This window comes from Gracilinanus agilis, chromosome 2 (genome assembly GCF_016433145.1).
Source record: "Gracilinanus agilis isolate LMUSP501 chromosome 2, AgileGrace, whole genome shotgun sequence".
NCBI classification, from domain to species: Eukaryota; Metazoa; Chordata; class Mammalia; order Didelphimorphia; family Didelphidae; genus Gracilinanus; species Gracilinanus agilis.
The window spans coordinates 345862889-345880857 of record NC_058131.1 but is presented as its reverse complement, the minus strand read 5'-3'; the positions used below and the strand labels follow the sequence as shown (position 1 = coordinate 345880857).

The 17969-nt window shown below is 40.5% G+C and overlaps 1 protein-coding gene across 2 annotated transcripts in view; it reads right to left on the bottom strand.

The window, feature by feature from the left end:
• SAMHD1 (SAM and HD domain containing deoxynucleoside triphosphate triphosphohydrolase 1) overlaps positions 1-16065 on the bottom strand; it is a 60684-nt gene extending 44619 nt beyond the window's left edge. For both annotated transcript variants that reach the window (XM_044664334.1, XM_044664335.1), the window contains exons 1-4: positions 15856-16065; positions 11229-11295; positions 5028-5100; positions 48-208 (exon numbers count right to left, since the gene is read on the bottom strand). In XM_044664334.1, the coding sequence (XP_044520269.1) occupies positions 48-208; positions 5028-5100; positions 11229-11295; positions 15856-16057 (503 nt within the window). In that variant the 5' untranslated portion in view covers positions 16058-16065. The remainder of the gene's footprint in view (positions 1-47; positions 209-5027; positions 5101-11228; positions 11296-15855) is intronic.
• Positions 16066-17969: the final 1904 nt, after the last annotated feature.

Here is a 17969-nt window from a genome sequence, read left to right as displayed (position 1 = left end):
ATGATTCATTTATAGTACCTATGTTTAGGTGAATATTTCATCCTTACCCCAGAGAATGTTCAAATCGATTATGTGAAGCACCTGGAAAAACATAGTAAGATCCTCCAAGCTGTTTAATATATCTCAGACGTTGAAACTGAGGTGTGTCAATGATTTTGATAAGAAGTGGGTGAAGCTCTATGTGGCCATGGATAGGATCATTAAACACCTGGAAAATGATAGTTATTACTTTATCGGAAAGCTATCAGTTGTACATGAAAACAATTTATGTATAGGTTAAAGTTAACAACACAGTCTTTTATATAAAATCCCCATTTAACTATTCCTAGTCAAACCAGAAGACCAAAGCTGTTTAAGTATTTAAGATTAGGTATGCCAATGACACTCTCCAAGTAATATAATTACAAAGTTCTGGAATACAAGGCCATTCATTACAAATCCAATTAAACTGAGAGTTCATTTGCTTCATCTTTTGACTGCCTTGGTTCACTGGCCTTAATAGGGTAAGCATGAATACCAATTAAAATTGAACTTCTCATTTGGACCATCTATATCCTTACCAGAAAAGTCACTACATTTTGTTAAAAAGTTTAAAAATTAGGGGCAGCTGGGTAGCTCAGTGGATTGAGAGCCAAGCCTAGAGATGGGAGGTCCTATGTTCAAATCTGGCCTCAGACACTTCCCAGCTGTGTGATCCTGGGCAAGTCACTTAACCCCCATTGCCTAGCCCTTACCATTCTTCTGCCTTGAAGCCAATACACAGTATTCTCTCCAAGATGGAAAGTAAGGGTTCAAGAAAAAAAAAAGTTTAAAAATTAGCATTACCAATACCGGCAATATCAAAAACTCACATATTCAGAGAAAATATGACATTCCAATTGAAGTTGTACAACTGATTTAAAAACACAATATGAAAGCAGCCCAAAGTCACTACTGGTCTTAACAATTGAGGCAGAAAGGCAGAACAGACTGGAAATGCTATTAAGTCACCTACAAATACAGATTTGATTGTGACATTAAAAGAGGAGATTAATTAATGCAAAATGGGAAGTAACAACTGTCAAAAATTGTTTCTATGGGGGGCAGTTAGGTGACTCAGTGGATGAAGAGTCAGATCTAGAGACGGTAGGTCCTGGGTTAGAATCCGGCCTCAGATACTTCCTACCTGTGTGACCCTGGGCAAGTCATTTAACCCCCATTGCCTAGCCCCTCTGCCGTGGAACCAGTACAGAGTACTGACTCTAAGGTAATGGTTAAAAAAAAATTTTGTTTCTATGTGTTATGAAAAAAATTTTAAAGCTTAAAAAACTATATGAAATTTATTGTGTTGATTTCTACTATTCAAATGTAAACTCCTTGAAAGTGGGGTCCATCACGCTTATTTATTTCCTCAGCACCTGGTACAGTGTCTGACACATAGTAAACACTTAACCAAAGCTCACTTCGTTTACTTGTCCATTTTCTCTAACTATATAAGGTCCTGGCCCACATCTGTGATTTCAGTGTAGAAGGTGTAAGAAGTACTGAGGGGGTTAAGTGACACATACAACTAGTATGCGTCAAAAGTGGGATTTAAAGTCACAAGACTGAGGATAGAATCACGTTATCTCTCTAAGTTAAGACAAAGATAACTGAAAATAAATATCCCATGGACACAAGAAGGATTTCAATGGAAAAAAAAAATCTAAGTATGCCAAAATGGTGACTCTGAAATATGTAAGGAATGTGTGAGTTTAGAATTGTGGGAGGTGCCATTTAAAAGTATCTTACAAACTTCCTGTGGACACGTGGGGACTTTGAGATTACATTCCCCGTGATCCAATGGATTTCTGGTTTTTGGACGTGGGGATGTCAGAGACGTATAGGGCAGCTTGGAGAAGGCCTCTTTGTTACCTGAGTGGGCTCTCTGGCGTGGGAGACTAGGAAGATGGGTGGAGATACAGACGGGCGGTAATTTTAAAGATAGTCAGGTGTGGTCATATATATTTTACCAACATGACCATGGCAATTAAAATATTAATTTCTCTCATAATCCCAGTCTTTATCATTTTTAATCGTAACAAATGGAATAGTAAGAATCGGTTGAAGATTCTACACTTGCCTGAAAAAATGTTATTGTCTGGGATGAGGATCTCTAACAGTAGACTTCTTTCCCTTCTCCCCCAAGGTAAAATGACAAAGTCTTGGAATCAGAGCTAGGGTGCAAGACAGCAGCTTTATTTCTTTTGTGAAAGAGGACAACCAATTTAAAGAATCCATAATCACAAGCCTTCCCCTTTATCTCCCTCCTCCCCTCTGTGTGTTACTGTCAGATCCTGGGAGGTGGAACCTTGACTCCTAATTTAAGGCTTTAAAGAACAGCCAACGAGTTCAAAAGAGGAACATAGTACACATATACAATGGGACAAGAACATCTTTTGACATTAGGGTACCAGGAAGATGAGGAAGTTATGTAAGTTTTAAATTGTCCTTGGATAGAAGTCCTGGATTCATCTCCTGGAGCTTATCTCCATACTAAATCACCCCTCTCTGGAATGCCAAGTAGACAGGCAAAAGGGGCCAAAAGGTTTTGTGTTAGAGATGGAGGTGTGGAGGTAGGATACCTCTATTCTACAGGATCCTGGAGGGAGGGGGAGCACTAATTCCTAGTTACTGTTTTTGAAACTATTGAGGTGGAGGCTAAAGGAAAAAATCTTTATAATACTTCTTATGAGAAGTCACGGATTATATCCCACTCGTTATACATGGTTTCCTGAGTAACAAACCAGAATTCTAATCAAAACATCACAGTAGCATTAAGGAGGCTTAAGAAGTCTTAAAGATTAGTCAGCAATAGAGATTTACTCTAGGTTTGTTTTTGTGGTTGTTAAAGTCAACTAGCTAAATCCCAATCATCATCTTCATGATCCCATTTGGAGTTTCCTTAGCAAAGAAACTGGAGTGATTTGCCACCTCCTTCTCCAGCTCATTTTACAGATGAGGAAATGAGGCAAATAGGGTTAAGCTACTTGCCCAGGGTCACATAGCTAGGAAGTATGTGAGGTCAGATTTGAATTTAAGTCCTCGTGACTCCAGGGATGCCCAATTCTCTAGAACTTGCTTCAAATACCAAAGCTTAAGTATCAGCATCAACCAAATAACTGTATACAAGTGTAACTTTTTGATTAGTCTAGCAACAATAACAATATTTAAGTGGGGTCTTTGCATCAACTTCCTTAGTTATTCCATAAAAGTTGAGGACAACTGAACAGAATCTGCTCAGAGGTGGCAAACACAACTGTGGAGTGTATTGCTATCAACCTTGAAGTGGCCAATAAATTCGGGGACAAAGGGGTGCAGACTGAGAGGCTTGACTTTTCAAACTGTCCAGGGAGAGAGCAGCTAGGCTTTTAAAGTAAGATTTAATGACTGAGAGAAAGAAGACAAAAGGCATCTGTAAAAGTCAGCTGCTGAGAAACTGACTCCTGAGGTGCTGGCTAAATAGCTAGTTGTCTTGAGGCAGTGGCTAGTGATCTTCCAGCTAACTCGATCCCAGCAGCTACCTCACTCTGATAGTCACCACTGTACCAGTTCAGTTCAAAGTGGCAAAGATGGGGCAGCTCAGGGGGCTCAGTGGATCAAGAATCAGGCCTTGAAATGGGACATCTTAGGTTCAAATATGGCCTCAGACACTTTCTAGCTGTGTGACCCTGGGCAAGTCACTTCACCCCCATTGCCTAGCCCTTACCACTCTTCTGCCTTGGAATCAATACACAGTACTGATTCTAGGATGGAAGGTCAGGGTTAAAAAAAAGAAGCAGCGAAGAATAGCAGGAAGGTTGGTGCAGGGCTCAAGGACACTCTTGCCCAATCCCCCAAGACAGTGGCTGGTCACTTGAACACTACATTACTGTCCTGAGCTGGACAAATTCTCTGAAGCCACCAAGACTGCAGAGACTGAGAAAGCTAGAAGGAATGGTGCCATAAGCCTCAGCATCCTTCACCTCTGGGTCTGCAGGCATCCTGTCTAACAGAGATTGTCAAAGGTGGCAGACAAAGGTGAGAACCCTGGACCAGGCTTCTATGAAGACCAGATGGGACATCTGGCTATTAGAGTGTCCTGGGATTAGAGAATGATGGCTAAGCACAAAGCTGCTTGCAAGGAGGAAGATGTACAAAGCAAAGTATGCCCAAGGCTCGGATCCACTGCCTCTACACTTCCTGAGCCATGGCACAGACCTGTCGCCATCAAGCAGCTACTTGAGTGAGCAATTATGGTCACTTGGGCCAGCCCTGACGAATTGGGTTTATCAGCCAACAGTACTGATTCCAAGACAGAAGGTAAGGGCTCAAAACAAACAAACAAATAAATAAAAATTCACTAGCTGAAAAAAATGTAGATTTTTATTCTGTGCCCAGGACCAAAAAGGGCATTTCCACAAATAAAGTAACACAGAAAATGATTTGGGGGTGTTGCGAGGAGAGAAGGAGGAAATAAGCATTTGTATCACACCTACCATCTGTCACGCCCTGTGCTAAGTGTTTATAAATATTACCTCATTTAATCCTCACAACTTTGTTAAGGAAAGTGCTATTATTAACCTTATTTTACAGTTAAAGAAACTGAGGAAAACAGAGCTTAAGAGACTTGCCCAGGGTCACACAGCTAAGTCTGAGGCTAAATTTGATCCCAGATCTTCCTGATTCCATGCCTAGCACTCTCTCCACTGCACTACCTACCTACCTATACATGAAACTGTAAGTCACTAGAATATAGTTCGTTTTAAAGAAAATGTAATAAAGGCCACATTCAACAACATTCAGAATATATCTGATAAGTGCTACTTGCTCACAAAGTGGGGTTATAAGAAAGCAATCCCAATACTTTAGTTTCTCTTTTGAAAAAGAAAAGCAACCAAGCAATCAGACACTTCCTAGCTGTATAATGGTGGGTAAGTCACTTAACCTTCTTTGCCTGGCCCTTGCCCTTCTGTTTTGGGGTTATAACTAAGATAGAAATTAAGGATTTAAAAAAAAATCCCACTTACCTTCATTGTATCTTCATAGTTTTGATTCAGTTTACAGACACAATCCAGCAGCTTCTGTCTCTCTTCTGAAGACCTGGGGGTCCCAGAACACCAAAATACACAAGTCACAATTTGCCGAGTAAAAAGTCTCTGATTCTGCTTAGAAACGATTTTTTAAAAATCAGGTTAACTACCTAGAGATCAATAATTCAAAAATCACTTCAATAAATCTTCCAAGCAAATAAGGTTTTTCTAATCATACTCACCAGATAGCTAGATGATTGTTCTTTTCAGCCATCTGAAAGCTAGACTGACAAAATGCTATATTTCTTTAGAGTCCTTTAATATACTTCGTTGTTTCTGTTCACTCTTTTTTTAATTGTGTCCAACTCCTTGTCAACCCATTTGGGGTTTTCTAGGCAAAAACACTGGAATGGTTTGCCATTTCCGCCTGTGGCTTGTTCTGACAAATGAGAAAACTGCAGCAAAAAAGGGCAAGCGACCTGCCCCAGGTCACTGAGCTAGTATTTTAAGCCAGGAGTCTTTCAGACCCCATTCACTGGGCCTCCTAGTTCCCTAATGCACTCTGCCCACAATAAATATCAGCTGATGATGGTGCTGTAAATCATTCATATTCAGAGTGATAAGTACACAATTCAGCATTAAAGATTATGGCTGGAATTTAGACTTTCCTAATCAAAAACATACATAGCTATAAGGAGTTTTATTAAGTTCATTCTGTCTCATTAAGAGCAGGAGTTTTATCAATATCTCATACCCTACACCAAGATAAACTCAGAATGGGTGAATGACTTGAATATAAAGAAGGAAACTATAAGCAAATTAGGTGAACACAGAATAGTATATCTGTCTGATCTTTGGGAAAGGAAAGATTTTAAGACCAAGCAAGAGTTAGAAAAAATTACAAAATGTACAATAATTTTGATTACATTAAATTAAAAAGGTTTTGTACAAAGAAAACCAATGCAACCAAAATTAGAAGGGAAGCAACAAATTGGGAAAAAATCTTTATAACAAAAACCTCTGACAAAGGTCTAATTACTCAAATTTATAAGGAGCTAAATCAATTATATAAAAAAATCAAACAATTCCTCAATTGATAAATGGGCAAGGGACATGAATAGGAAATTTTCAGATAAAGAAATCAAAACTATCAATAAGCACATGAAAAAGTGCTCTAAATCTCTAATAATTGGAGAAATGCAAATCAAAAAAACTCTGAGGTACCACCTCACATCTAGCAGATTGGCTAAAATGACAGCAAAGGAAAGTAATAAATGTTGGAGGGGATGTGGCAAAATTGGGATATTAAGGCATTACTGGTGGAGTTGTGAACTGATCCAACCATTCTGGATGGCAACTTGGAACTATGCCTAAAGAGCACTAAAAGACTTCCTGCCCTTTGATCCAGCCATAGCACTGCCTGGTTTATACCCCAAAGAGATCATAAGGAAAAAGACTTGTACAAAAATATTTATAGCCGCGCTCTCTGTGGTGGCAAAAACCTGGAAAATGAGGGTATACCCTTCAATTGGGAATGAACAAACAAATTGTGTTGGTGATGGAATATTATTGTGCTCAAAGGAATAATGAACTGGAAGGACCTCCAGGAATTGATGCAGAGTGAAAGGAGCAGAACCAAGAGAACATTGTACACAGAGACTGATACACTGTGGTAAAATCGAATGTAATGGACTTTGCTACTGGCAACAATGCAATGAACGAAGACAACTCCAAGGGACCTATGAGAAAAAATGCTATCCATATTCAGAGAAAGAACTGTGGGAGTAGAAACATAGAAGAAAAATAACTGCCTGATCACATGGGTGGATGGGGATATAATTAAGGATATTGATTCAAAATGAGCACCCTAGCACAAATATCAATAATATGGAAATAGGTCTTGATCAATAACACATGTGAAACCCTGTGGAATTGTGCATTGGCTATGGGAGGAATGGGAGGAGAGGAAGGATAGAGCATGAATTCTATAACCATGGAAAAATGTTCTAAATTAACTAATTAAGTAAAGAATTTAAAATTAAAAAAAAAGAGCAGGAGTTTTATGTTAAAGGAAGTTTTATTAAGTCCATCACTGTTATGTGTAACCTGAAGCTGTTATTGATAATATTTATGGATAAACAGTTGATAAACTGTCCTTAAGCAGTTAGGGTAAACTAACTTGTAAGTGATGGATGGAAGGCCAGAAGCAGTTGGATACAACTCTTTATTTATTTGTTCTATAGTAGAGGTAAGGAGAGGAAATAGAAGGATAGAAACTATGAGTTAGGAATAGGATAGGAAATCTCTTAACCTAATACTAAAATCTCTAAATAATCCTCCCCCCCTAAACTAACTGCTTTCTATTCAGCTTCTTCTTGCCTGCGAACAGGGCTCCTTAAACTATATTCTCACTAAACTAAGATTTAAATTCTATCTTACTAACCTATGCTAAACGATGAAACTAAAAGTAATATATGAAAAACCAAAAGCTGCCTGAAGCCAATTGTCAGATATAACAGTCAGAATCTCTTGGCAGAGACTCTGACAATATTCACCTCATTGTATATGGCTAGTTCAAAATTCTGCAAGCTTTTCTTCTTTTATCAAATGCCCAGCCCCTTTGAATATCTGATGATGTTTCAAAAATTTTCCACTGAAAATCAACACTTGTCACAAGAAGGTACTTGTTCCCTTTGGGACTCATTCTGCTGGAGGGAACTTCTTCCACCCAAGCAGATTAGGATCCATGCCAGGACTGAATCTCAAGAGTTTGGGCAAGGAGGTCCTGGGCTTAGGACAGGATGGGATGGAATGTGACAAGATGATTGATAAGTTGAGACTTCCCCAAGGATGACTCATTAAGAGTCAAAGACAAGACACAAACCTCGGATTTCCTGACATTAGGTCAGCTTCCTACTCATTGCACCAGGTTGTTATCATTTTAAAATCTATTTTAAGTGGTGATTGGTGGGGGAAAAGAACCTAGTATCACATTTTAAGGTGTGCAAAGTACTTCCCTTCCATACAACAACCCATAAAGGTAATTAGCACAATTATCATCATCCAATTTCATAGAAGAGAATACTGAGGCTAAGAAAAGTAAACTGATTTGCTGTGGGGTCCCATAGTTAGTATTATAACCTGAATTCAAATCTGCATTTCTATCCTCTCTCTCTCCTATGCTACACTTCCCACCACCCCCCCTTTATCTGCTCTGACCATTTTATCAATAGAAACAGAAACTATTTCTGAGGGATATAGGTAAGGTGATGGTGCCTGACCAGCTACCTGTCTTTTAGCAAAGGTTTTCACTTTTCCATTCTCTTTATCCCAAAGAAAAATCTTTTATTTTACAGAAAAGTGAACTGAGGCCCAGAAAGGACTCTTTTGGTTCTCAGTTCTTATATTTGGCTACTACTCCTCAGTAAAACCTTGCATAACTTTCCTTCTTCCTTTCTTTAAAGTTTTCTTCTACTTTACTCACTCCCACAAAGTCTTCCATCTAGTGATACTGGGCTCCTTTTGTTGTTCCTTGAACAAGACCCTTCATTTCCCCAATTCTGGGCTCCTTCATGGGATGCCCCTTTACCTGGAATTCCCTTTCCTCATTTCCACTTCAGGCTTTCTTCAAGTCTCAGATAAAAATCTCTTTGTACAAGAAGTTTTTCTCAATCCCCCTTAATGCTAGTGTCTTCCCTCTGCTAATTATCTCCAACGTATCTATATATGTAGCTTATTTGTAGACAGCCATTTACATGTTGTTTTCCCCATTAGACTTTCAGCTCTTTGACAGTAGAAATTGTCTTTCGCCTTTCTTTATATTGCTAGGGTTTACCACAATGTCTGGCACATGGCAAGAGCTTAATAATTGTTTTTTGACTATTTATTAACAGACTGAATATTCCTCTAGTTCTTATTCCCAAACTAAGGTCCTAGGCCCTCTTTTCTCTCTACCACTCTCTGGGTGATCTCGGTAGTGCCCACAGGTTCAATTATCATCAAGACAGGTCCTCAATCTATAAATCCAGCTATATATAGTCCCTCCTGGGAGCCCCAGTCCTTCAGCACCTTGACTAATTACATATTAGACATTTCCAGCCAGATATCTTTCTTGTAGGCATCTCAGATTTAACATGTCCAAAGCAACTCATTAGCATTCCCACTCAAACCTACCCCCTCTACTTTTTTTTCCTCCTTTTAAAATTTTTAAATATTTTTCCATGTTTACATGATTTATTTTCTTTCCCTCCCCACTTCCCTGCTCCTCTCTTCTGAACTAACCTGTTACTGTACATGGCATCTCAATCTATCCAGTCATCTAGACTTAAAACTCTAAAGTTTCCCTGACTCCTCACTCTTCCTCAACCAACAAATTCAACCTTGTAGATTCTACCTCAACACCATTCACAAATCTATCCCTTTCTCTCCATTCACACAGCTACTACCTTCCCTGGGGCTCTCATCTGGACCACTGCTAGAGCCTCCTAAATGACCTCTAGCCCTCATCTCTCTCCTCTCCAATCCATTCTCCAAATTGCTGCCAAGATGGCAGTACTAAAATGTGGATCTGACTATGTCACTCCCTTCCTCAAACTCCACTTCTTCAAAGATCAAATACAAATTCCTTTGTTTGGCATGTAAAGCCCTTCATGACGAGACCCCAATCTACCTTTCCATTATTATGTATTGCTTCCTTTACAAGCTCTTTGCTTCAGCCAAACTTGGCTTTAAGCTCTTTCTCATACACAAAACTCCGTCTACTATCCCTGGGCTTTGGAATGAGTTGTTCTCCATATCTAAAATGAATTTTCTCCTCATTCTCACCTCTTAGTATCTTTGGTTTCTTTCAAAGCTCAACTCAAATACCATCTTTTAAAAGAGACTTTTCTAGAGCCTCCCAAGAGATGCTAATGACTCTCCACCAAATTTGTCATGTATTTTTTGGATACATTTCTGTTGTCTCTCCGTGAGCACATGGACTACTTTTTTTTTTCCCTTTGTATCTCCAGTGGCTGACATATAATAATTGTATATAGACTGCCTGGTTGCTCAAGGTTACACTAGTAACAAAAGACCTCTTGACTGCCAGTCTAATAACTTTTCCACAAGAGTATAAAGTGTAGTGAATTCGAAATACTGGGTTCCTAACAAGATTTTATATTCCAATATTACCAGCACTGGGGGAAGCTAACTCCAAAGCCTGCAGAAACTGCTTAAGAAGCACCTTTGAATAGAACACATATGACACCTTAAGAGAGTCTTAAGAGATTAGCTGTTGATCCAGGGATAAAATTACTCAAACATTAAAAGGTATAACTGAATCTTGCTAATTGGGTTTTTTCCCAAAATTAAATTACCAATGAAGATTTAAAATCAAGTGCTAACCAGGTGACAAATTTGAAAGGAGTTTCCAAGAAATTAAGGTATGTTTGCAGCCTTAGGTCTTCTTGGAAATATTTTTCCCTATTATCTTTATATGTAATCTGTTGCTCTTTAAAATAACTCAAGACTGAGAAGCTAGATACTAAAAAACATTTACTACAAAGCAAAATTTTTCAACTAAGAAAGATCAGATTGAAAATTGAATGTTGGCTAAGTGGCTCAATGGATAGAGTTAGGCCTGGAGATGAGAGGGTCCAAGTTCAAATCTGACCTCAGATATATCTTATATGTATGACCTTGGACAAGTCATTTAACTCCAATTGCCTATCCCTTACTGCTTTTCTGCTTTGGAACCAATACTTGGGATTCTAAAATGAAAGGTAAGAGTTACAAAAAGAAAAAGAAAAGAAAATATGCTACTTCCCCCCTGCCAAATTTCTTCCATATAAAAAAAGGTTTCTGTAAAACCATTACTAACATCTTTGTCTTTTATCTTATCTAAAAATTAAGAACTTAAATAATAATCCAAAAAGAGGAAAATCTTTAAAGGGAATTATTATTTTTTAAACCCTTACCTTCCATCTTAGAATCAATACTGTGTATTGGTTCCAAGGCAGAAGAGTAGTAAGGGCTAGGCAATGGGGATTAAGTGACTTGCCCAGAGTCACACAGCTGGGAAGTGTCTGAGGTCACATTTGAATCCGGGACCTCCTGTCTCTAGGCCTGGCTCTCAATCCACTGAGCTACCCAGCTGCCCCCTAAAGGGAATTATTTTAAGTGTATTTTGATACCCTTCAATGTAAGCAATATTCTTACCTTACTCCAAGGTTTTCAAGAAGAGATTCATCAAGGTGGAGAAGCTGAGAACCTCTGATTTTGTTTTCTATGAAAAAAATTTTTAAGATTAATATTTTAATACATCTTGTCTTTATACACACATTAAGTTTACTTCAAATATAATTTTCAGGAAATAAATTCACTATATGACCTGTGCAAAAGCCTTGCAAGTTCATCTGTGTGATATAAAGGGAGAGTACTAACCCATCTATGATTAAAAATATAAAGTAACTTGAAGAGTATTGTGTTTGTGTTTTTGCTATAAAAGGTTAAGAGTATGCCACATTTATCTGTTGGTACTTCAGAGAAAACTACCACCATAGACTAATGTATGAATTTATTTTCTAAAGGCAAGAACAGAAAAGCACACAACAATCCAGACTTTTGGGACTGCCATCCTTCTTTACACGCAAGTGATTCTATCAAGTCCTTGCCCAAATCTTGTCATTTTGTCCACTTCCCTTTAATTTTATTGTTGCCTTTTTTGCACCGGTTATTCCTCTTAACATTCCTTGACTATTGTAACAAACCAAAAATTTTAAACAATAACAACCAACACAATAACCCTATCTAATAGCGTGAACTTACACTGAATTCCATGCCCATAGTCCTCTGCTTTACAATCTAATTGTTTTTTTACAATTGCTTGTACTACTAAAAATCACTGTAGTTACTCATCCTAACCAGCTGGTCATGCCAAGTTAAAGGAAGCCAGACGGGAGATTATTACAACAGTATAAAAAAAAAGAATTAACTAGCAGTGCAGTGGGAATGAGAGAGAATAGGGGAGATATTAAGATATTGTAAAAACCAGATTTAGGACTAACTCAAGTTTTATACCTGGAAGAATGGTTAGTACCACCAACAGAAATCAGTAAATTAGAAGGTTAGCTGGTCAGATTTTGGAGAAAAGATGATGTTTTAAACATGCTGAGTTTAAATTTGCATGGGAACATCCAGGTAAATGTATATTAACCAAGCATGTGGAAAAGCAAAAAGCAACCTTGGAACTCAGGGAAATGGTATGACATGGGGCAAAGATTTGAGAGTCCTCCCCATTACTAAAGGAAGCCACAGAAATGGATGCAGCAGTCAAGGGAGAGTACAGAGAGAAGAGATGAGGAATGAGGACAGGGCTTTGCCTCCTTGAAGTACAAATTCATTAATTCATTAGACATTTTATTATGTCACAGGACTGAAATAATTTCTGAGGTGCAGATCTTCCTTCTTTTCTCTTCCTCCACCACTTGGTAAGGTCCTAGACCCTCAAAACTCATCTCACACACTTCTCTAATGTACTTTATCAAGGAACTCTGTGAATTACATCATGTGTGGATAGCTTATCCTCCTACAATACCCATTAAGATTTTTGATGGCAGGAGATGTGTCTTATCTAAACTCTCTATCTCCTCTAGCACATCGGCCAGCACAAGTAATAACAACTCTCAGATATATATCATATATATAGTGATTTATACACTTTGAGTCAAAGCAACAAACATTTAATGAGGGACTCTGTGCCAAGCACTGAATAGTCAACAAAAGACTATTAACGACTCTCTATTCTCAAAGAGCTCACAGTCTAATGGGGGATACAACATACAAACAATTAGATACAAACAAGACATATATAGGATTAGAGATAATCAAGAATCTCCAAGAGATGCTTTAGCATTTAAGGGAATCAGTAAAGATTTCTTGTAGTTTATTTACATGTTTCATATCATTTCATATCTAGGAAACCCACCCAAGTCAAAGGGAGTAGAATATAAATCAGAGTTCTTCTGCAAACAATAGTGTGGAGGGCAGCTGGGTGGCTCCACGGAGTGAGAACCAGGCGTAGAGACAGGAGATCCCAGGTTCAAACCTGGCCTCAGAAACTTCCTAGCTGTGTGACCCTGGGCAAGTCACTTGACCCCCATTGCCTACCCTTACCACTCTTCTGCCTTGGAGCTAATACACAGTATTGATTCTAAGACAGAAGGTAAGGGCTTCAAACAAATAAATAAATAAATAAATAAATGATAGTGTGACTGGACCCTTGTACTAGCAAAGATGAGAGGAGGGATGCCTTACCTCAAAATAAATAAATAAAAGGCCTATTGCTAGTGGATATTTTCTCCTCAGATATTAATCCCACAACCTCCATAAAAATCATTTGGAGATAGGTTAGTTATTCAAATATCTGCTAATAGACTACGTGTGCAGATGAATTCTGGGAGAAATAAGAAGTTTTAAGTATGCTTTTCCAAGCAGAAAAGACTACCTTCCCAAAAGACAAAAATCCAAAGTAGTATTTCTTTTGCCCAGTAAAACTGCTAGGTATTGAACATCAAATTATCAAAAACATTTCTCTAATGGAATACACATAAAGAACATCTACATTAAATTCTACTAAGCAACAAATTACATTTTTATTCATTTTAATTATTAGTATTTAATATAATCACTTAACTAAAAACTGGTACTTGATTAGACTTCTTCACTTAGAGAGAACATATTGGGATATGCTATCAAGGACATCCCCCTGGTCTGGAAACATGAATTAAGTCTATAAACGACCAGTCAGAAAACTGGGATCTCACTCACCAATTTTTTTTTAAACTTGGGGAGGAATTAGGAAAAGGAAAATGAAAGAACCAACACTAAGGGAAGGAATGAGGAAAGAGTAGAGTTCAAGAACCAACCCGGGAGCCCCACAGCTGCAACTGTTCAGAGTTGAGGAGAAAAGAATGAGGAACTGAAAGTTTGGGTTGTGTTGGGGTTCCCCTTCTCCTCCTCCCTAGTTTCCCAGCAACTCTTAACCCCATAAGAGGAGAATTCTTTGCAAAGATTGAAGTTGCAAATCAAAACCAGCCAACAACAATTTCCACTTCTGGCAATAGTAAATAGGTGTTTTGCTCTTCGCTTTCATACTCAGCATCAAAAGAATGCTTTTTTTTCCCAATACTGGAACTGATTCAAAAGTGGTTAAACAAGACACTGAGGTTAGCCTGCATTATTTCAGCCAAAATAGTTACAACAGGGGCCTCATATTGAGTTGGCAACCAAGGCTAAAGATAGATGTTTACAGGATATCTCTTAAAAAAAAAAGTCCACGTGATGAATGGAAACTAAAGAGAGGAGAAAGAAAGATCTATTAAAGCACAACTTCTTATGATGTGGCAAAACTATAGTTTGCTAGGAAACCACAACAGCAAAGACACTTGCTGGGTGCTTAACAGAGCAAAAAAGATTGGCAGTGTAACTCACCTTTCTTTCCGAGCAATTTAGTCAACACTGAATCTCTGCAAAAAGCAGGCCCAATCTGAGTCTAAAAGTATATGCTCAGGCTGTATCTAAGTCCTCGTAGCCACAAACTTCATCACCAATTATTATTTACCAGTAATGCAGACTGACATACTTCAAAATGACCAGTTTCCCACCTTTCAGAAGCTTGGCATTACTAATTCATTACAATCCCAACCAAGTAACGCCCAAACTCTGCTTTTCTCATCTGCCAGGGATAATAATTAGGCCACTAATTGGCTCCATCATCAGAGGTTCACCTGTTCCTCAGAACAATCTACCTTGGTTACCCCAGTCTGGCTTCCACTCCCATCACAGCTTTAGTTTAAACATTAGTAACTTACTATGTACAACCCCTATTTACACCCCTCTTTTTGGATTCCCCTTAGTCTACTTACCCACTTCAGGAGGCTTCCCAACTCCATATTTTGCCTCCAAATCTCCCACCCTCCCTCCACCAGCCCACTCAGTTATGGCATATTGGGCATTGGTCAGGTGGGAAGCTGGCAAGGTGAGGGGCCAATAAAGGTCTCCTGGAGTGGGCTAGGGGATCTCCTAGGGGGCTCCTGCTAAGAAATCAAATGAAAGGATGGTGACCAAAGTGGTTTATGGGAGAGTTTGAAAAGGGCCAGTATAGGTGTTGACGGAGTGGAGTAACAAACAGTGAGGGGAAGTCAATGACCAAGTCATGGGGTGGGTGGGGGGAGTTAGAGAGGGTCAGTGGATAGGCCTGGGAGATGGAGGGGTCGTCCTGGACACCATGCCACCGCAGTTATTGAAAAAGCAGTCGTTGAGGAACAGGAGGTCATCGGGGAAATACGGGTAGGACCCTAGGGGGACCATGAAGGGGAGGACTGAGAGCTAAGGGTGTGTGTGTGGGATTCCAGGGGGACACAAAGTTGGGGGGAATTAGCTGACAATCATGAAGGAGTCTCAAAAGTGGGTTACTTAAGGGGCAGCTGGTGTGGGTTAGCTGATCAGGTTATGCGGGTAGGGATTCCAGGAGGGCCAGTGGAGAGCGGGAGGGTGAAGGGGCTCCTTGGAGGAGAGGCTGGGCAGGGAACCACGGAAAGGGGCTCCCTGCAGGTGTAACTGGAGAGTTGGGGGGGGGGCTCCCTGCCAGGATGGCTGGATGAGGAGGGGGCACTGAAGTAGGGGGCTCCCTGTAGGGGTGGTTGGAGAGCTGCTGGGGTGCTGGACAGCGGGCCACAGAAGCCGGGAGTCCCGGCAGGAACGGTTGGGGAGCTGGTGAGAGGAGCGGATTGACCCTCTTGGAGCTGGGCGTGGCCCCATCCGCACCCCCATCCTCGCCGGCTACCTCGGAAGCGGCTGAGCAGCGCCGGGTCGCTGAAGCCCTGATGGTCGAGGAAGGTGCACAGTTGCTCGGGACTCCAGCTCTGGGGATCGCCATCGTCCTGGAACTCCGCGCCTGCTGCCTCGGCAAGCGCCGCGGCGTGCTCCGGAGGGGGGTCGGGACTCCCGCAACGAGGACGCTTTTGGGGCGCACCAAGCTCCCTCATGGCCTTTTCTCAGCGGCCGCCACCCGCTGAGTTCCAGGAGCCGGCTGCGGAGCTGCCCGCGCAGGCGCACAACCGCCCCGGCCGAGAGGTTTCCCCTTTCCCCCTTCTCCCTTCCCCCCCCACCCCGCTCCAGAGCGCTGGGGAGGCGAGGGCCTTCGGAGGGCGACTGCGCAATGACTAGAACAGCCGCTGTTCTGGCTATTAAAGCACCTCCTGAAAAGTGTGCTGCCTCTGAAGTGTCTTGTAGTTGCGGAATCTCAGAAATGGCTTGGGTCCTCAGAGGCTGTCAGGGCCAAACCATATGTGAACAAAAAAAAAAACTCCTCTGCAACATCATCTAGCTTTTTGTTAGGGGAGTTCCGGAGAGCAACTCACTGCGGGCGCGCTCACAAATACACACATAGACAAACGCTCACATAGTCAGCCCATTCGACTCTGAGGTACCTGTATATGTTAATCAGTTTTTACTTATGTCAGAACCCTACATTTGCCTCGTGGCAGTTTCCACCCTTTAGTCCTGGCTTTTCTCTTTGGGATCAAAATGACCAAATCTCCCGACAGCCTTCAAATATTTGAATGAATATTTGATATTGAATAAATAGAGTGAATATAAAAGTGAACGAATATAACTATTTACTAAGTGCCAAGAACTCTTCTAAGGGATCTGAATAGGAAATCCAGACTCCCTTCAGGGAATTTACATTCTAAAGGGGGAGGTTACACCTAGAGGGGAGTGATGCCCCCCCCCCCCCCAGGAATTTTAGCTTGGGAAAGTATAGGGATGAGTATTGGATCCTTAGGAAAGTCGTTTCACTCTTTTCCAGAAGCAATAGTAACAAGGATTTGAATCCATTTCCCAGAGCAAGAGGTAAACATGGGGCTGGGCGCAGTAGACAGCGATATCTGCCCTGCAAGTTAGCAAGAAAAGGTGGAAGGCTAGGAGTGTGAAGCCTTTCTAGACTGCAGACAGCTGGATACAATGGACCAGGCGACTGTGCTCACTCTCCCAAGCAGTCCTTGAAGGTGGCAGTTGTCTTCCCTAGATCTCTCCTTCAGACTAAATATCCCCATTCCTTCAACCAATCCTCAGATGGCATGACCATGCTTGATTGTGGCGGAGGTAACGATGTAGTTAATGGAAGCTAAGGAAATTGATGAGAAGCTAGGGTTACATGAAAGGACATCAATATATAAATTGAAGTCCCCAAGCATAATAAAAGAGACTGATGGTGAGCCTTGTACCGAACTTTTGAGAGAGCAAAGAAAATGACTTGGAGGCTGGGGAAGAGCAATAAACTTTTGCCACTTTTGCCCTTTCTTTCCCTGGGAAGTCCATTTATATTCTAAGTGCCACTTGGAATTAAGTCAGGGTTAAGCTTTAGGAGAAGCATTCAGAGTTGCTTAAAGAGTTCATTCCTCTAGTCAGTTTTTACCTTCTACAAGAACCTACATAGTCCATATTTACAGTGCCATTTTAAGGTTGAAGGCCCAACCCTAGCCCCCACAAGGAAAGACCTCAAGACTGCAGGCTACTTTGGCCTGCATAATCCACTTGACTCAGAATTTCATTGAAGAGCAAGATTTGGTTTTGTTCCTTATTGTGGCACTCTTCTGGTTGGTTTCTTTTTCCAGATTCTGCAGTTCAATATTCTGCTGCCTCCTATGTGAAACAAGAATTTTTTAAAATTAATTATGTTTTTCTACAGTATATGTCAATCAAAATTTCAAAAATCATTTCCTGACATTTTGTGATTTCTCCCTCCAACCCCTCCTGTAAAAGGGGAAAACGGGAAAAATTATGATTGGACTGGATATTTAAAGTTTGGAAAGAGAGTCAGGCTAATTTACACACGTGACAATTCAAGGGGAAGCAGTCTGAGGTCTCACCAGAGCTCCTCCAACGCCAAGTTCA